The sequence below is a fragment of the Onychomys torridus genome, chromosome 19, assembly GCF_903995425.1.
Source record: "Onychomys torridus chromosome 19, mOncTor1.1, whole genome shotgun sequence".
Lineage (NCBI taxonomy): Eukaryota > Metazoa > Chordata > Mammalia > Rodentia > Cricetidae > Onychomys > Onychomys torridus.
In genome coordinates, this window is record NC_050461.1 from 9,448,444 (window position 1) to 9,466,852 (window position 18,409).

An 18,409-nucleotide genomic window follows, 5' to 3' on the forward strand; every position below is an offset into this window, starting at 1 on the left:
TATGCCCCACTCTGAGAACAATGACTGAGCATTCAGACTAGCTTGCGCTTTGGTGTTTTAGCAGTTCTAAAGCTTTCTAAAGCGAGGAGGCAGTTTATAACTGGCTGAGATGGAGGCAGATCTGTGGCGATGTGTCGTGCAACACAAAGCACTTCCGAGAGGCCCCGGGATGGACATTACTTGTGCCACCAACTCGATGCCGTCTGTGGGGAGAGGAGGTATTGGAGGTTAACCAGGGACCTTCCCCCATGCTAAGAATGTACTCCGCAACTGAGCTACACCCTTACCCTTTGGGACTGTTTTCAATTAAATTCCTGTCTAAAAGGTTTTTAAATTTATTTTGTGGTTTTGTTTTTGGCCTTGCTGACACTATGAACTCAGGTTGCAGAGTTGTTTTGAATATTAACTCTTTCTGTGTGTTTCTGTGTGCATGTGTATGTGCATTTGTATATCCATGTTTTTGTGTGTGAGTGTGGGCACATGTTACAGCTTGTTTGTAGAGGACAGCTAGCTGGCTGTGGGACCAGGCCTTTTACTTTAAGACAGAATCTCTTTGTGGGCTACCTACGACAGACTAGCTGGCCTGCCGCTTGCAGGGACTTTCCTGTCTGTCTTTGGTCCTGCTCTAGGAGCACTGAGATTACAGACACTAAGTACCCGGCTTTTTGTAGGTTCTGCCTATTCAAAACTGGGGTTCTCATGCTTGTATGTCAAGCAATTTACCCACTGAGCCATCGCCCCACCCCAGAACATCAATTTTTATATAAAAATCTATCATCTAGCTAGAAAATGTCAAGCTTCCTTTGTATTATTTATTTTGAAAAAATGTTTAAAATGTTTATTTTTTTTTTCTATTGTGTGTGTGATGGGGGTTGCTTATGCCACAGCATGAATGTGGAGGTCAGAGGGTAGCTTTGTGGAGTCAGTCCTCTCTGTCCACCTTTGTGTGGGTTCTGGGGAGTGAACTCGGGTCCTTTGGCGGGAGCTTCTACTCAGGGGGCCCTCTCACCCACCTGTGTCTGTTTCTGAGTGATGGGTTTCTTTTCCATTTGTTCCTCATTGCATCTTTAGTCTTTATGCTCTTCTAGCTTTTCTGTCTTGGAATCGTCGTTTCTTGTGGTACACAAAAGAACAGAATATTTTATAATGGAACTGAGGCTGTGTTTGACCACCAGACACTTCCTTGGATCCTTTCCATCTCTTTCAGAAACTGTCCACACTCAGTGCAGACACTTTAATAAAGGTCATGTGAGATAGTCCTCTGTTGATTCCTCTTTGGTGATCTTCAGTTTGCATAAGACTCAATTGAGGAGTTAATATAAAGTATGTATTTCTGTTTCTGTGAACCTGGGTCAGGCCTAAGAGGCATTCTTTACCAAGTAACTGAAGGGCACACTTAGAGATGGGCCACATGTATGGACTCTAAATGAATACTCATTTATACGTCACTGACTTTCAAATGCTTATTTTACTTCAAACCATTCTTGAGTGCTGAACCACCTAAACAGCTTATGTAGATCTGCTAAAGACAATATTTTTATTGTATGTGTATAAATATTTTGCCTGCATGTATGTCAGTGTCCCATGTGTGTGCCTGGTTCCTTTGGAGGTCAGAAGAGGGTACCAGCCTTTCAGGAACTAGAGCTATGGATGGTTATCAGCCAAATCAGGTGGGTGCTGGAACTGAACCTGGATTCTCTGCAAAAGCAGCAACCACTCTAAACCACTGAGCCACCCCTCCTCAGACCTAGGCTGCCTACTTTCACTGCCCTGCTCTGCTATCTAGTAGCTGCATGACCTTGGCAAGTTACTTCTCAGTTGCTGTATGCTTGTTAGAAATGAGTTCGGGATCACAGAGAAAGAGAACACCCTTCCAGCTGAAGGGTTGGGACGTGTGATCCACAAGAGACAGCACACACTGAGGCAGGAGGTGCGTTTGGTTTTTAGTGAGATGGTGGCTGTACTTTTTCGCTTGGTTGGGGTCCAACCTCACAATCTTATTCAGCTGGCTTGTCTTAAAAGAACTGGAGCACAGAAAATGAAGGAAGGAAAAAGAAGTCACTGTCCAGGTCATCAAACTCCTAAAATGGAGTAATGGGGTGGGTATTAAAACATCTGCATAAAGGGGAGGCAAAGATTTTATTCCTTGTCTTAGATACAAGTGTTATAGTATTTGATAGAAAAGACTCACATTTGATATTGCTTTTTTATTTTACTAATTTTTATTTTTTGATGTTCTTTATGAATTTTTTTCTTGTATTTCTTTTATAGATTTAAGCCAGGCAGTGGTAGCACATGCCTTTAGTCCCAGCACTCAGGAGGCAGAGGCAGGCAGATTTTTGTGTCTAGTATTAGTTATGATGTAAGCAAACAATTTGACTGGATATACTGTTGACTCATCTGTGTGTTCCCCTGTTGTATGATACTTGGATTGTTTTCTGACAAATAAAGCTTGCTTGGAGTCAGAGGGCAGAGCCAGCCACTAGCTGACCAAAATTGACCATAGAGATTTGGAGGATTGTAGACAGAGAGGAGACAGAAAGTAGTAAGGTGGGGCAGAATGGATTTTGGCCCATTTTGGATGGAGGAGCTGGAGAGCTAGGAAGCAATTGTGACTGCTCCTTTGCTTTTCTGATCTTTTAGGTTTTTACCCCAATATCTGACTTGTGATTTTTTTTATTGATAAGATTAATTAGATTAACACTTAATTTGGCACCCAACATGGGGCACAGTTCACGTTATAGCCCCTTTCCTGTGACTTTGCAGCCACAGGTACCCACCGGAGCTGCACATGGGAACTATAACTGGTGGAGTAACTGCACCTCCAGCTGTCTTTTCCTTTTCTTCCTCCAGCCCTCTGAGTGAGTCTGGCATTTTCCTGTTGCAGCCTCTCTACTGCAATCTTCATAAGCCCCAAACTCCACAGGCACCTGGGCTCCAAACGCTGCTGGAGTTAGCCCTTCACCACCAGCCAGCTCTGCATTGAGGCAGCTCTGTGCTTTCACTTCTAGCCCACCCATCACACCTGATACTTTCACACATCCCTGGGTCCATTTCAGGTGGCTCTTTGGCTCCTTTTCCCGCAGATTTGGTGAGACAACTGGGACCTCTTAAAGGCAAGAATCAGATTTCTTTTAAAAAAGGTGGGGAGTTGAAGATGGTTTTTCCACACCTTAAAAATGGGAATCATTTTGGCACATGGAGTTAGGTCTCTGGATAGTTCTGCAATGGATGGTTTAAAATGGAACAATTAAATAAAGGGATAATTATCATATCTGGGATTGACATGATATCAGTTATCAATTTGGTAATTCTATTTTATTCCTAAAAAATTGTTGTTTGATATTAGTGCCAAATAAGAAAATTTGACTGATAAGATAAAGTCCTCAGAAAGACAAACTAATGGAACTAAGAAAAATAGTCACACACAGACAAAGGAGTTTACAGCAGAATTTACCACACTAGAGCATTATGAAACTGAAGGTGAGCAGCCCAAGGTTATTAGAAAACCAACCTTGATTTATCCAGTTACCATTCGAGAATGACAGCCAGATGACAGGCATCCCCAAGGCTGTTCAGAAGTCAACTGGGAACCTACAGAAATGTTAGATTTGAAGAGATTTAAGGAGGCAGTCATTTCTCGAATGTGGCATGCATTCACCCTTTGTGAAGCAGATGTTAAATTCATGGTTCACTCAGAACAGAATTATTCCACAAGAATGGAAAGATCTAGTTACAGAAGTGTCAGAATATGGTCCTCAGCTACAGTGGAAAACTTGGTGGAGAGATGAAGTTAGGACCATGGAACATCAAGGTAGGGTTAGAGGTTATGAGATTTCCCAAGATCAAATTCTTTGTGAGGTCCCTTATGCTGATGTGGAAAGACAGATTACATTTGATGATCACACCTTGCCCCTATGCTGTACAGCAGCTTTGAGTGCTTGGGACAAGAGTCAAAAATCAGGAAAGAAGACTAAGCCATTTATTAAGATTATGCAAGGCCCAAAAGAAGCCTTCACTGAGTTTTTGCATAAATTGACTTCAGCTGTAAATAGAATGATATCAGATCCAGAAGTTAGATGAATATTAATTGAATCTTTGACTTTTGAAAATGTTAATTCACAGTGCAAAAGGGTAATAATAGGGCCTTTAAAGATAAGATCAGCACCTATAGAGGAATGGATCCAACAACATACTGAATCTCATAACCTTGATGATGCTTGGATAGGAGAGATGATTTCCAAAAGCTTAAAGAAAAGTCAAAATGTCAAATGTTTTAATTGTGGTAAACAAGGTCATATAAAAAGGGACTGTATTCAGGGCATTCCTAGAAACAATGTTTTTCTAGAGATAACCCAAACAGAAGGCCGCAGCCTTCTGGAGTATACAAAAGGTTTGGCAAAGGCCAACATTGATCAATGAATGCAGATCAACAAGGGATAGATAATGTAACCCTTTGCCTTTGGGAAATGCCTTGGGGGGCCTCTCATAGGCCCCCATGTCAAATTTTGTTCAAACATTCCCTGTCACTGTGGAGGAAACTCCTCCCCAGAGCAATTAAAGGACCTAATGCCTATTATAAAAAAAAAAAAAAAATACTGCTGTGGATGATAAAATAGCTTTAGAAGATCAAAAAAAATTTTTCAGGAGAAACCATAAAACATTTTGGCAAACTTCTATTAATGACCAAAGATCAAAGTTAAAAATATGAGTAAATGACATTGTAATTGTGGGTCATGTAGATACAGGGGCAGATGTAGCAATAATTGTACCCAAATATTGGCATCCAAATTGGCCTCTTCCAGAGGTAAATGTTCAGCTTTTAGGAATTGGAACTTTATCTCAGGTAAAACAAAGTACAAGATGGGTCAAATGTATAGGGCAAAAAGAATAGAAAAATTAAAGCCATATATGGCTAACATAGCAATGAATTTATGGGGATGTGATTTGATATAGCAGTAGAATACCCAGATTAACATTCTTCCAATCTCAGAAACAAATCATAAACTAACATACAGATATAACTTGCCAAAAGGGAAACTCCCCAAAGTTAGGGTTGGGGCAGGGTTTCGATTTTCTTTCCAGGAGAATGAGGCATCCAGCTAAGGAATCTAAAGACCACTGGTCAAATGAGATATCTAAAAAAGAGGGACAAGTCGTCCAGAAAAAAAAATGTCCCAAGACAAAGAGTAAACTGGCCTATTGGAATATCACATTTCCAACAGGATAAAACTTCATACATCTTCCCAAATGTTTGTTTCTTCTGTTCTCTACAGACATATAATACAAATGATATTTTTGTAGTCCCAGTCCAATTAAAAATTGAAGTGGCTTTGGAGTTGGAATGTGGCTCTCTCCTTCTCTAAACCCAACATGCTTGTTAAAAAGAAAAATGCAAAATCTCTGTCTCATGTCAAAAGAGCCACCTGATGTGGAACAGAAGAAAAACCAAAATTAAAGGACTATTCTATTGCCACTAAACTCATGATCCTTTGGTTTTATTTTGACTCTTTAAAACTTTTCTTAAGGTATAATTATTATATCAAAATTTATAAGATTAATATATTCATTTTAAACTTTTTACCATGATGTTAATGGTCATATAGACTACTAACTAATTCTAAAAAAAAAGGCTTCATCTAGCTTCCTGTACATGATTTCAGGTTTGAGTCTCTATCAGGTAACTAGAAATTAAAGTTTTTGTACTCTGAATGTACATAACAAATTATAGTCCTTTAACCTCTTTGAGATCTGCTGCATATGGCATTTAAAATGTCTTAGTTTTCTTCAGTGAACCATGACCATACCAAACAGCAACCTTTGCAACCTTTGAAGTCTCCAAAAGGACAATGGGGCCCCACAATGATGATTTCACCCAGATTGTGGTAATGCCACTAAGCTGAAAAACACCACCTAAAAATCAGCTTTGGACTGCAGACTGCTCAGGACAATTTCAAGGTGGCCAGCCTCATGCACTACTCTAGTCAGGACTTCAGACAAGCCCTGCACTTTCCCATCACACAGAGACTGGACAGCAAACGTTACAGCCAGCTCTCCAGGACTCAACAATTATCCCAATTTTTTTTCAGGGTCCACTAAAGATGCCGTTGTCCCCAGAAAACAGAAAGTAATTTTAAGAACACAACACCCACATTCCCAAGAGGTGGGGTGGGTGGTTTTTGGTCATTCAGTAGGTTATTTTTGCCTACTATATTTTTGCCCATATTTGCCATAGTTTAGGGGTGTTGGTTACAAGTTATTATTGGTCATGGTCAGTAAAAAAGCTAGACAAGGGAGATTAGATCTCATTCTAAAATGAAAAAGAGGAGATATAGGAATAGGATAAAAGGGTAGATTATTGAATCTACTTTTACACCAAAAAAAAAAGCAACTACTAGTCTTAAGTATTTTACATTGGCTTGGATTTTTGTATATTGATAACAAATTTGAAGTTATTTTTGTTATACTTTTGTGGTGATATATTGTGCATCCTAATAAACTCATCTGGGGTCAGAGAACAGAACAGCCACTAGATAGACATAGAGGCCAGAAAATGGTGGCACACTCACCTTTAATCCTATCACCTGGGAGGCAGAGATCCATCCAGATCTCTGAGTTCAAAGCCACACTGGAAACAGCCAGGCATGGTGACTCACACCTTTAATCCCAGAAAGTGAGCCTTGACTCCCAGGAAGTGATGGAAGAAAGAAGAAAGGTATATAAGGCGTGAAAACCAGGAAGTAGGCTGGTTAAGCTTTCAGGCTTTTGAGAAGCAGTTTAGCTGAGATTCCTTCGGGATGAGGACACAGAAGCTTCCAGTCTGAGGAAACAGGATCAGCTGAGGAAATGGCAAGGCTGAGGAAGCTGTGGCTTGTTCTGCTTCTCTGATCTTCCAGTGTTCACCCCAATACATGGTTCCAGGTTTGTTTTTAATTAATAAGACCTTTTAAGATTCGTGTTACATACTTTATATATGTTTCTACTCTTGTTTAAGATATTTTTATATATTGATATAAATTTTAAGTTATTTTTGTTAAAACATACTGTACATATGTTTCTACTTTTGTTTAAGGTATCATACCTATACAGTTCATTTAACAATGTAATGTAAATTTTTAGTCCTTGAAAGTTATTATTACAAACTATATAGGATAATAAAGAAATGCAAGTTAGTAGTTAGTCACTTATTACAATCAAACTTGTAGTCATGTTAGTATGTTTTCAAGGTTAAACAGAAATATAGTTTAGATAGGTCATCCTCAAACACTTCAGAGATATACAGAATATGGCATTTAAGAAGTTTTAATAACATAAGGGTTTTTGTTTTGGGGTTTTTGTTTTGTTTTGTTTTTTTATGACTATGTGACATGTCTGCTCCTGGCAGCACCAATCTACGTCAGAGAAGACGATGGGCATCGAAGAAATTACATATGGAGTTTATTTTCTTTGTGGCAAAAGTTAGCCACTGGGCAAGAAGATGCCCTTGCCTCTACTGCTGACAGTATGCTGTCCAAATTGACCAAGCAGGACACAAAAGTGACTGCCAAACTTTGCCAAGACAAGGTGGGACAGTCCTTCAAAAATCTTTTTAAAGGAAAAGAGGTGGTAGAAGAAAAAACAGAAAAGAAACAAAGGTTGTGCTCTTCCCAGTTGAGGGTGTGGCACCCAGATGAAGGCTGCTGGAAGAGGTGGGAGGGGGTGAATGGAGGGCTGGGTGTGTGATTATGTCTGAGATTCACCCACTTCTCTACTCTGCAGTCCTAACTGCCACCTAAAGAGGTGTGGGTGTTTCCTAGACGTTGGGCTTCTGAGGCTGAAGTTAAGTCTCTCTACTCATTTGGGCTGGAGTCTGCCTTTTCATGGCTGTTTATACATCTGCTGGCTCTTTTCCAGAGTGTGGTAGTTACTCTCCTGATCTCTTTGCGTGTTTTTATTTTTCTTTGAAAATCGTTTTAATATTGTTTTAGTGGATTATGAGAGGGTGCAAAAGTCAGTGACTATGTTGATTCTGCCATATTTATCTAAACAGCCATTTTCAAATCCACTCTGACTTTGTCAGTCAGGGAAAGCTGAGTGATTTTCCTTCTGCACTCCCATCATGGCACTCTGTCTGCTTTAGTTCTGGAACTTGTAGATCTTACCTTATCTTGACACATTTCTCCCCCAGCACACATTGCTGTGCATCCAGTCCCCAGACCCTACTCTGAAAAAACTGAAAGTAGAACCCACTCCTTTCTGGGTCCACCATTCACTTTCTGTTTCTGAGTTGGACTAAGTTAGATACCACCTATAAAAGGAATGATAAGGTGTCATTGTTTTGTGTGGGGCTTGTTTCATTTAACATAATATCCTCAAGGTCATTAATAGAGTGTATGTCAGAATTTGCTTCCTTTTCAAGGCTAGCATTCTGCTTTGGGTGTACTTTATAATACTACATTTTGTTCACCTGTCAATGGAGGTTTTTAGGTTGGTAAATATTACTGGCTATGTTTTGTTCTTTGTGTTTATTTGTTTTAGACAGGGTATTCCTGTGCTGCCCAGACTAGCAGCATCAAACTCATGCTCTTCCTGCCTTGGCCTGGACTAGTGCTAGGATGATGGGTGTACACTGGCCTCAGCACTCTCTAGAGAGGTTGCTCTCAGCTCTTTGGGATGTGTATGTGGACATGTAATTGTGTTTTATGACATTAACACTTTTGAAGAAAGCAATTACCACCCACCTCCTCCCTTTTAAAAACTGAAGGATTGCCATTTGGGTCTTTTGTAATGTTTCCCCATTTGCTATTCACATGCACTCCTGGCCAGCTCAGGGGCTCCTGTGTACTTATTAGGACTGCCTATCAAGATGCATGTGAGCCAGGTGGTGGTGGTGGTGCACGCCTTTAATCCCAGCACTCAGGAGGCAGAGGCAGGCGGATCTCTGTGAGTTCGAGGCCAGCCTGGTCTCCAAAGCGAGTTCCAGTAAAGGCTGCTACACCGAGAAACCCTGTCTCGGAGAAAAAAAAAGAAAAGAAAAACAATGCGTGTGGTAACCATTGCTCTTTATAGGCGATGTTCATTTGAATCAATTAATCAGTGTTACTTGGTTTTTCTATATAATTTTTTTCTGCATATTATAAGCAACCAATGTGGCTTCACTATAGAACCATGCAAATATCTCATTTATCAAAAGTTTGCTCTGCATTTTTCTTGCCAGGATTCATCTTACTGTGATGGCACAAAATGGGGAAGTTTTTTTCTTTCAAATGTACAAAAGCTTGTTTTAAAGTTAATTATATATTACACTCAGTAGATCATTTTCAGTGTCAAAAGATCAGTATATTAACTATAAGTATGCCTATTAACACATTTTATGTAAAGGTCATTGAAGATTAAGTTGCTTCTGAGTTTCTGGAATTTAATGGGCATTATGGGTAATTCTATAAAGTCACTACTCTTTTTAAGCTTGAAATTAGTGTACTTATGTGTATAATTATGTTCTGATACTTCTTACTCAGTCTACAGGTTGTTTACACTCCCATTCTCAACCTTGGCTTTGATTGGAGTGGCCCTTCTGTCCTGAGAACTTTTCATCACAGTCCTTGCTCATATGAATTTCAAATTTGAATTTATATCTCATCAAAAAAAAGTCTTCATCTAAAAGTTGGTTAAATGGGGTTCAGACATTGCAGAAACCTACCAGGAATGAACAGAAATCATCTTTGCAGAAGAGTGGGTGTGTATTTGTTTGTGACATAGAAGGTCAAAACAAGGGCTTTCACATGCTAGGCAAACACTCTACCATTGAGCCACATTCCCAGAAGAAAATGATTGAAAATCAACCTAAAAGAATTCCTCATTTAAAGGCCGGCAGTGGTGGTACACGCCTTTAATCCCAGCACTCGGGAGGCAGAGCCAGGAGGACCTCTTTGAGTTTGAGCCCAGCCTGGACTACCAAGTAAGTTCCAGGAAAGGCGCAAAGCTACACAGAGAAACCCTGTCTCGAAAAACCAAAACAAAAAAAAAAAAATTACTCATTTTTATGAAATGTGAATTTAAAACCAGGAATTGCTACATTATAGCTCACTGGTAGGGTACCTGTTAGGCATGCGCAAGGCCCTGGCTCTTAATGCAAAAAATGAAAATATAATATGGAAATTCCAAGGTACATTATATACATACCTGCAATCCCTGCTCTCTAGAGGCCGAAGAGGGAGGCTCATAAGTTCATGACCAGTGTGGTCTATGAGCAAGTCTGTCTTAGGGTTTCTATTGCTGTGAAGAGACACCATGACCATGGCAACTCTTATAAAGGAAAACATTTAATTGGGGTGGCTTAAGTTCAAAGGTCCATTATCATCATGGCAGGACATGGCATTGTGCAGGTAGACATGGTCCTGGAGAAAGAGCTGAGAGTCCTACATTTTGATCTGAAGGCTGATCAAACTGAACTAGGTGTGGCTTGAGCATAGGAGACCTCAAAACCCACCCCTAAAGTCACACACCTCCTCCAACAAGACCACACCTACTTCAACAAGGCCACACCTCCTAATAGTGCCACTCCCTATAAGTTATGGGGCTAATTACATTCAAACTACCTCAGTGGCCATTTTTCTTTCTGTTGTTGCTGAGTTTAATCTAGTTGAAATTGTGATAATTAAGTTTATAAAGATAAAGCTATGTAGTGTATAACTGTGTTACATCATTTTTATGTACTGAATCTGCCCTTCAGATGGAAACAGTGACACTATACTGTGTCTCTTTTGTTTTCCACAGACAATGGATTCTGAATTATCACAAAGTGTAATTGGGAGCTATCTTAACCCTCCAGAAAGAATGTATCTTCCATCATTCACCCAGAATGAAGCATCTCAGAATTGCCACCCTGTAAATTCAGAAGTCACTTCTCCTAAAATGTTTAATAGTCCAAACAACCAAGGTAATATTAATATGAAACTTTACAGAAAATTTGGAGCAGGACATGGCATGGAACAGAACTTACTGTTGTTATGTAGAAAATAGTGTGATTATGTATTAAATACTCACAGACCTGGTAAGCACGAGTCTGCTGCTGTCCTGTGAGCCTTCACAGGTCACTTACCATTTCTTAAAATATTGGCTTCTTCAGCTATAAGCTGAAGATTAATATAACAAGCTAATACATATTTCACATTTATCATAAAAATATCTTAGAAAACAGAAAACTACTCTGAGCAATAAAAGGTCAAAGCCAGGTTGGTTTTAAAGCATACACCTTTAATCTGAGTACTCTGACTACAGAGGCAGATGGATTTCATTTCGAGGCCAGCCTAGTCAACAGAGTGAGTTCCAGGACAGCCAGAACTACACAGAAAAAGGTAAATAAATAAACTAATAAAAGACAGAATAAAAATTCAGATGTGGAGTCCTTCTAACCTAGGTAATAAGAATGCTAGTGAGTGAAATGGAGCTGTATCATATTCAAGCAGCAGTCAGAACTCACATACCAAAATTATCCCTGTAAATCACTTTGGAAGCCATTATATCCAAGTAACTATAAATTATGACTATTGAAACTTTTTAAACATAAACTTAAGAGAACCTTAACATTGAATTAGAAAACATTTATGACTCCAGAAATACTTTATGCTTTATAAACTGCTTCATAAGAGCTGACCATTACCCTTCAAAAAATAATCTGTAATAATAGTTGCTGTTTTAGGTAGGGTCTCTATTGATGTGACAGAACACCATGACCAAAACAGCCTGGTGAGGAGAGGGTTTATTTCGCTTACCACTCTCAGGTCGAATTCCATCCATCCTGAGGGAAGCCAGGGCAGAGTCGAGGCAGGACCCAGGAGGCATACTGCTTACTTGTCTGCTCCTCATGCCTGCTCAGCGGCTTTCTTATAGTACCCACATGACCAGCCCAGAGATGGCACCGCCCACAGAGCTGGGCCCTCCATGTCAATGATTAGTCAAGACAATGCACCACAGGCTTTCCCACCTATGCACCACAGGCCTGCCCACCGGTGCAGCACGTGCCCACCGGTGCAGTATACGCTTTCCCACCGGCGCACCCCAGGCTTTCCCACAGGCCCGTCTGGTGGGGGGCATCTTCTCACTTGAGGTTCCTCCTCCCAGGTGATGCTTGCATCAAGTGCTTCGGTCCTAGAAACCACTTACTCCAGTAGTAGGTTATTATTTTTACAAGATACACCATAGAAAATGTATCCCTTTTTAGAATCATTTCAATTTTATGGGTATTATACATCAACTTGTATATGTTTTCTGGCTACTAGCAAATATACACTGTTCATTTTTATTGTTGCCCAGGTTACTATGATTATTATTAAGTTTTCAAAACTTAATTAACTTTCACTTAGAACGTCAAGCAAATTTCTTTTCAATAGCACTTGTTTCAGCATTAAAAACGCTCCAGGAAAAGATCTACCGTCTAGAGCTGGAGCGGACTCAGGCTGAAGACAACCTGAACTCTCTGTCCCGGGAGGCGGCGCAGTACAAGAAGGCCTTGGAGAATGAAACAAATGAGCGGAATCTAGCACACCAGGAACTGATTAAACAGAAAAAAGGTAAAGGACCGTGGTTCTCGGCACGTGGGGTTGCCAGCGCCTACACTTCGACGGCAGTAAGCCCAGGGGAGACTGACTGACTCACATCTGCTCTTACTGTCATGAAAGCTTGAGGCCGCGGAAAACGAATGTAACTTTAACTTGCCTGCATTATATCTGTTATCCTAGCTCACAAATGGGGGCAAGAGTCTCACACGTCCCCTGGAAGTCTTGAACTTCCAGTAGCCACAACCTTGCACATCTGATCCTCCTGCTTCCAACCCAAGTGCCATTGCAGGTGTGCACCACCAGGCTTACTCTGTGCAGTGCAGGGACTGGAGTACTCGATTCTGAGCTGCGTCCCCAGCCCCAGTTCATCAATATTTGAGTCAAAAGGACAAACTTAGGCAAGTTGTATTTAGAAATTAGAATATTTTTAGAGTAAATCATAAAGCCCCACTAAACACATAATAATACTTTATATTTTGCTTAACATTAATTTGAAATATAAAGCAATGATAGTAATCAAACAACATAAAAATAATAAAAATGCATGGAAAATAATTTTATTCAACTTGAGGAATATAGGACTAATTAAAGGAGATAGATAGGTAGAGACTTCTGTGGAAATTAGGAAAAGGGCATTAGATAAGAATTTTAAGAAATTTAGAGTGTGACTTCTTTATATAATTTTTTCTTCAAAACTATTTTGTTTTCCTGTTAAAACATTCATTCACTTGCATACCTAAACCCCGTTTGTGTTTCCCCTTGCAAATAGAATGAAGAATGCAAAGAAAAAATGAGACTGAGCAAAATTCAACTAATGAAAGTGAAAGGGTTAAAAATTGGTCACTGCCGGGCGGTTGGTGGCGCACGCCTGTAATCCCAGCACTGGGGAGGCAGAGGCAGGCGGATCTCCGTGAGTTCAAGGCCAGCCTGGGCTACAGAGCTAGACCAGGACAAGCTCCAAAGCTACAGAGAAACCCTGTCACAAAAACAAAAAAAAACAAACAAACAAAAAAAAAGTTGGTTACTTAGCCTTTTAGAATTAACTGAGTGGTCAGTAGTTCGGAGGAGAGGAGAGAGCCAGCCATGGCGGCGCACACCTTTAACCTCAGTACTTAGGAGGCAGGGGCAGATCTCTGTGTGTTCATAGCTAGCCTGGTCTGTATACATAGCAAGTTCCAGGCTAGCCAGGGCTACAAAGTGAGAGACTGCTTCACACACACATTTTTTTTTAATTTTATGAAAACAAAAAGAGGAGTAGAGGAGAGACCCAGTTCGATGGCTGCTTGCTGCCAAACTTGACGGCCTGAGTTCGATTCCCAGGACTGAAATGGTAGAAAGTGAAAACTGAAACCCACAGGTTGTTCTCAGACCCCCACTAATGAGTGTTCACCAAAAGTATGTTTAAAGTCAGTATGAACAAGAGCGCCTGCTGTACACGAGAGAGGCCACAATTAGTCTCCAGCACCCCTCTAAAGCAGCTGACCATGGCTGGGAGTACCCAGACCTCCAGCTTTGGGGTGGCGGGAAAGCGAGGCAGAGCACAGTTGCTTGCTGGCCAGCAAACTGAACCAATGGCTTCCAGTCGCGGGACAGGTCTGACCAGGGGATAAGGGAGAAGGAACAGAGAAAGACAGTTGACCTCCTCCTCTGGCTTGTGTGTGTGTGCACACACCTCATACACAAAGTCACTTTTAGCTTTGGATTGAGTTTGTGCTGTGACTAAATCTCTGATCTATGAATCAGCTAATTGACTCACTATTTTGTCTTTCATAGATATAAGCATCCAGTTAAGCTCAGCCCAGTCTCGTTGTGTTCTTCTAGAGAAGCAACTGGAATACACAAAGAGAATGGTTCTCAATGTAGAACGAGAAAAAGCTATGATCCTAGAACAACAGGTAAGCACTCTTTCCCTGAGGAGTGGTCACTTAATGTTCTTTGGAAGACTGTTCTAGGGGAATTTCATATTATAGCCATAGTAGGATATCAGGCTAAGTAAGATTCTCGTCTAAAGCGATGGCGGACTGTGCCATTGAGGCTGACAGTCTTGCAATGAAAACAAGAAAAAATTAACAGATAATCCGAAGAGCACAGGAAATGAGGGAGGAGGTGCGGGAGGGGAGGGAGGCAGCGCATGAGTTAACTAGGTAGTGCATAATGACCGATTCAGACTGTGTACAGATTTAAACCCCCACAGTTTGGCCTGATAGTTTGGCATTTGTGACTTCAGAGGGGGCAGTTGAGATGGTAGCTCTGACAGGTGCCCTTCTGGCTCAGGCAATCAGCGTAAGGCCTACATGGAGCAGCAAGCCTAGGAAACCTTGGGCTGCGTGCTCTGTGGAGTAAGGAGGCAGACAACCTGAAGACAAGCAGCTGGGACTCAGAGCAGGATGGGCATCCACAGGACGCAGAGACACTCCACAGTTAGAGCTGAGGAAGCGGTGCCTGCACAGGTCAGGCAGGGGTGCAATCGAAGCAGGAGTCACTGAGGGGGAAGGCTTGAGCCCGCTCTGGACAGCATAATTAGACTCTGTCTCAAAAAGATAAGAGGCAGGGGAAGAAGATGACATTTTCTTTTGAGTGTTAGAAACCATAATATGGCCAAGCAGATTTGAGAACAAATAAAATATTAAAAATGAAATTTAGAACTTGTAGATCTGCTAGATGGTTACCAGACGGAACTCAAGAAATGGACACATGCCACCCAGACCAACAAAGGGACAAAATTATAGTCCATTCAGGGACAGGAAAAGGCACCATGTCGGAGTAAGAACGATCTAACCGACATGTAACTGGAGGTTTTAAGTGGAGAGGAAGAGTGATGTAGAAGTAATTCTTGAAGACGTGGCAAAGATTAAAATCATACATACAGTCAAGAGGAACCTAAGAGAAGTTTGCCAGGTGTGGTGGCGCACTCCTTTAAGCCTGGCACAATGGAGACAAAGCCAAGTGACTCTTTCTAAGTTCAAGGCTGGCCTGGTCTACATAGCGAGTTCCAAAACTACATAGAGAAACCCAAACTCAAAAGAAATAGAAACACATAAATAAAATAGATAAGTAAAGAAAGTACACAGTGTTTATTTCCATTTAAACGTTTCTATCCATGGCTGCTTTGGGCCTGTGGCCTCATAGCAGGGGTATACAACAGGGAAGTGAAACCTTGCTGTCAGCAATGAAGTAGAGTCCAGGGCCACACTCCCAGCCACAGAGTCCTCCACTGAACCCCACTTCTCCAGCCTGTGGGTAGAATTGTTTCTTGGTTTCTTTCTCAGCATATTCACAACTAATGTAAGGAAAGCTGATTTTTGTGTTGATCTTATGGCATGTGTGTTGAGTTTCTTCATCTTTCCCAGTTCTGGCTTAGTGGTCATAAATGAGTTTGTACTTGTCAAATGTATTTCTTCGTTCATTTTAAAAGATGACTTTTCTGGATGTAGTCATCTTGGTTGGCAGTTACCTGCTGTCAGAACTTAAAATGCATCATTCCGTGCTCCCTGGTTTTCAGGGCTTTTCCTGGCCGAGAGGTTTGCCATCCTGATGGGGTTACCTTTGCTGATGTTTTTCTTTTGATGCTTGGAATATCATTTCTTCTGGAGTTCTGGTCTTTTAACGGTGGTGTGTCATGGAGTGGCTCTTCTTGAGGCATGTCAATTTGGAGTCCTGGGTACCCCTTGTAGTTGGAAGTTTGGGGAGGGGTGGGGGGGGGAGTCTCATGCTGCACAAAGGAACACATGAACTTATGAACCTGAAAGTAATAGGGCAAGATGATTTCTTTTTGACAAAAGGGTGCTCTAGAATCCAAACTGGGCTTCTCCTTTTTACTCACTTCCGGCCCCCAGCCCATGGGATGATGCCACCTATATTCAGGATAGGTCTTTCCTCCTGATTTCCAGCCTCTCTGGAAACACTCTATAAATGTGTTTCCATGGTGATTCTAAGTCCAATCAAGTTGACAGTAAAGATTAGCCATCACAATTGAACACCTTATCAGCCTGATACCCACGCAGATGTGCTTTATATCATAGCACTCCACTCCATGCATCCTAAAGTCTCACTTTCATCTCATAGTGTAAAATACTTATAGTCTATCTCTAAAAGTGCCTATAATCTTAACAGTCCAAACACTATTCTGGAATCCTAAATCCCTTCTGAGACTCAAGACTAACTCTTCACTTTGAGCGCCCATAGAAATCACAAAGAATTCTAGCATGCAGTGATCCAGAGTGGACATTTCCATTACAAAAGAAGAGTGGGGCCATACAAGAAAAGATCAACCAGAACAAGACTGAAAGTCAGCAGGGCCAGCACCAACCTTGTGCTGTATGTGTGGTGACTGGTGACAGCCTTGAGGAGTCCTGTGCTCCAGCTCTCCTCCTACAGCACACAGCCTCTCTGAGGAGTCCTGTGCTCCAGCTCTCCTCCTACAGCACACAGCCTCTCTGAGGAGTCCTGTGCTCCAGCTCTCCTCCTACAGCACACAGCCTCTCTGAGGAGTCCTGTGCTCCAGCTCTCCTCCTACAGCACACAGCCTCTCTGAGGAGTCCTGTGCTCCAGCTCTCCTCCTACAGCACACAGCTTCTCTGAGGAGTCCTGTGCTCCAGCTCTCCTCCTACAGCACACAGCCTCTCTGAGGAGTCCTGTGCTCCAGCTCTCCTCCTACAGCACACAGCCTCTCTGAGGAGTCCTGTGCTCCAGCTCTCCTGCCTGTAACACACATAGCCTGTCCTTGGGCCAGGTCCACTATACGCTTGTGACTTTGCTGAGATGTCCCATGATGCTGACATCTCCAACATCCTGGAGTCTCACTGCAGTTTAGGCTTCACCTTGACTCCTTCATGCAGTAGCCTCGCAGGGCCCCTTTGCAGGAACTTGGAACCTGCCACACATTGCCTAGTTTCAGTGGTCTTTAAGGCATCTTGGTACAGACTTTGACGACCTCTCACTCTTCCATCTTTCATTTATGCAAACCCAAAACCATGTGGATGCCACTGCCAAGTTCTTCTGCCAGCCCAAGATGTGGTCGGAGCTCTTGGACGACAGTTGCAGTGGCCTCTGTGTGCCTCCGGGGTTTGCAAACAGTGAGCCCTTCTCCTAATGGTGTTCCCAGTTCACACCCTCAGCTTTCAAATGAATTTGCCTTTTCCCAAGCTGGAACCTTCCATAGCTCAGGTCTTACCCTCATAGCACCCTTCCTGTTCCAAGGACAAGGACCAGGTTTCTCTTTAGTGGAACTATTACCTTTAACATCACACCTCAGCTGCAGCACTGGATTTGCTCAATGCTCTCCTCATGACTACACTGCACATTTTCATATTTTTCGGGGTCCACTTTTTGCTCTCTCAATATAGTAGGCCAGGCAGTGGTGGCACACGCTTTTAATCCCAGCACTTGGGAGGCAGAGGCAGGTGGATCTCTGTGAGTTCGAGGCCAGCCTGGTCTACAGAGCTAGTTCCAGGACAGCCAGAGCTACACAAAGAAACCCTGTCTCAAAAAACCAAAAACCAAAACCAAAACCAAAAACTTCCCTTGAAATTTCCTCTACCAAACAAATTAATATATTACTTTTTAAAAGATGTGTGTGTGTGTGTGTGTGTGTGTGTGTGTCTGTCTGTCTGTCCTTCCATGCAAGCACATATATACACATGTGTGGGTGCCTAAGTAGGCCAGAAAAGGACCTTGGATCTTCTGGAACATGAGTTACAGAGAGTTATAAGCCACCAGATGTGGGTACTGGGAACCAAACCCAAGTCCTCTGCATGAGTAGCAAGTGTTCTTAACTGATGAGCCATCCTGAGCCCTGTCCTTTACTTTTGAATTCAGCCTCACTTGAGATCCCAGGACGTGGGCAGAAGGAGGGCATTTTTGTCACTAGA

At 41.9% G+C, this 18,409-nt stretch overlaps 1 protein-coding gene across 3 annotated transcripts in view; it reads left to right on the plus strand.

Moving 5' to 3' along the window:
- The window catches only part of Cep57l1 (centrosomal protein 57 like 1), a 60,975-nt gene that overhangs the window by 23,346 nt on the left and 19,220 nt on the right, over window positions 1-18,409 (plus strand). For 2 of the 3 annotated variants that reach the window (XM_036168586.1, XM_036168585.1), the window contains exons 2-5: window positions 9,498-9,715; window positions 10,756-10,918; window positions 12,372-12,551; window positions 14,313-14,434. In XM_036168586.1, coding sequence (XP_036024479.1) covers window positions 10,759-10,918; window positions 12,372-12,551; window positions 14,313-14,434 — 462 coding nt within the window. In that variant the 5' untranslated portion in view covers window positions 9,498-9,715; window positions 10,756-10,758. The remainder of the gene's footprint in view (window positions 1-9,497; window positions 9,716-10,755; window positions 10,919-12,371; window positions 12,552-14,312; window positions 14,435-18,409) is intronic. The other variant, XM_036168584.1, reaches the window with a different exon arrangement.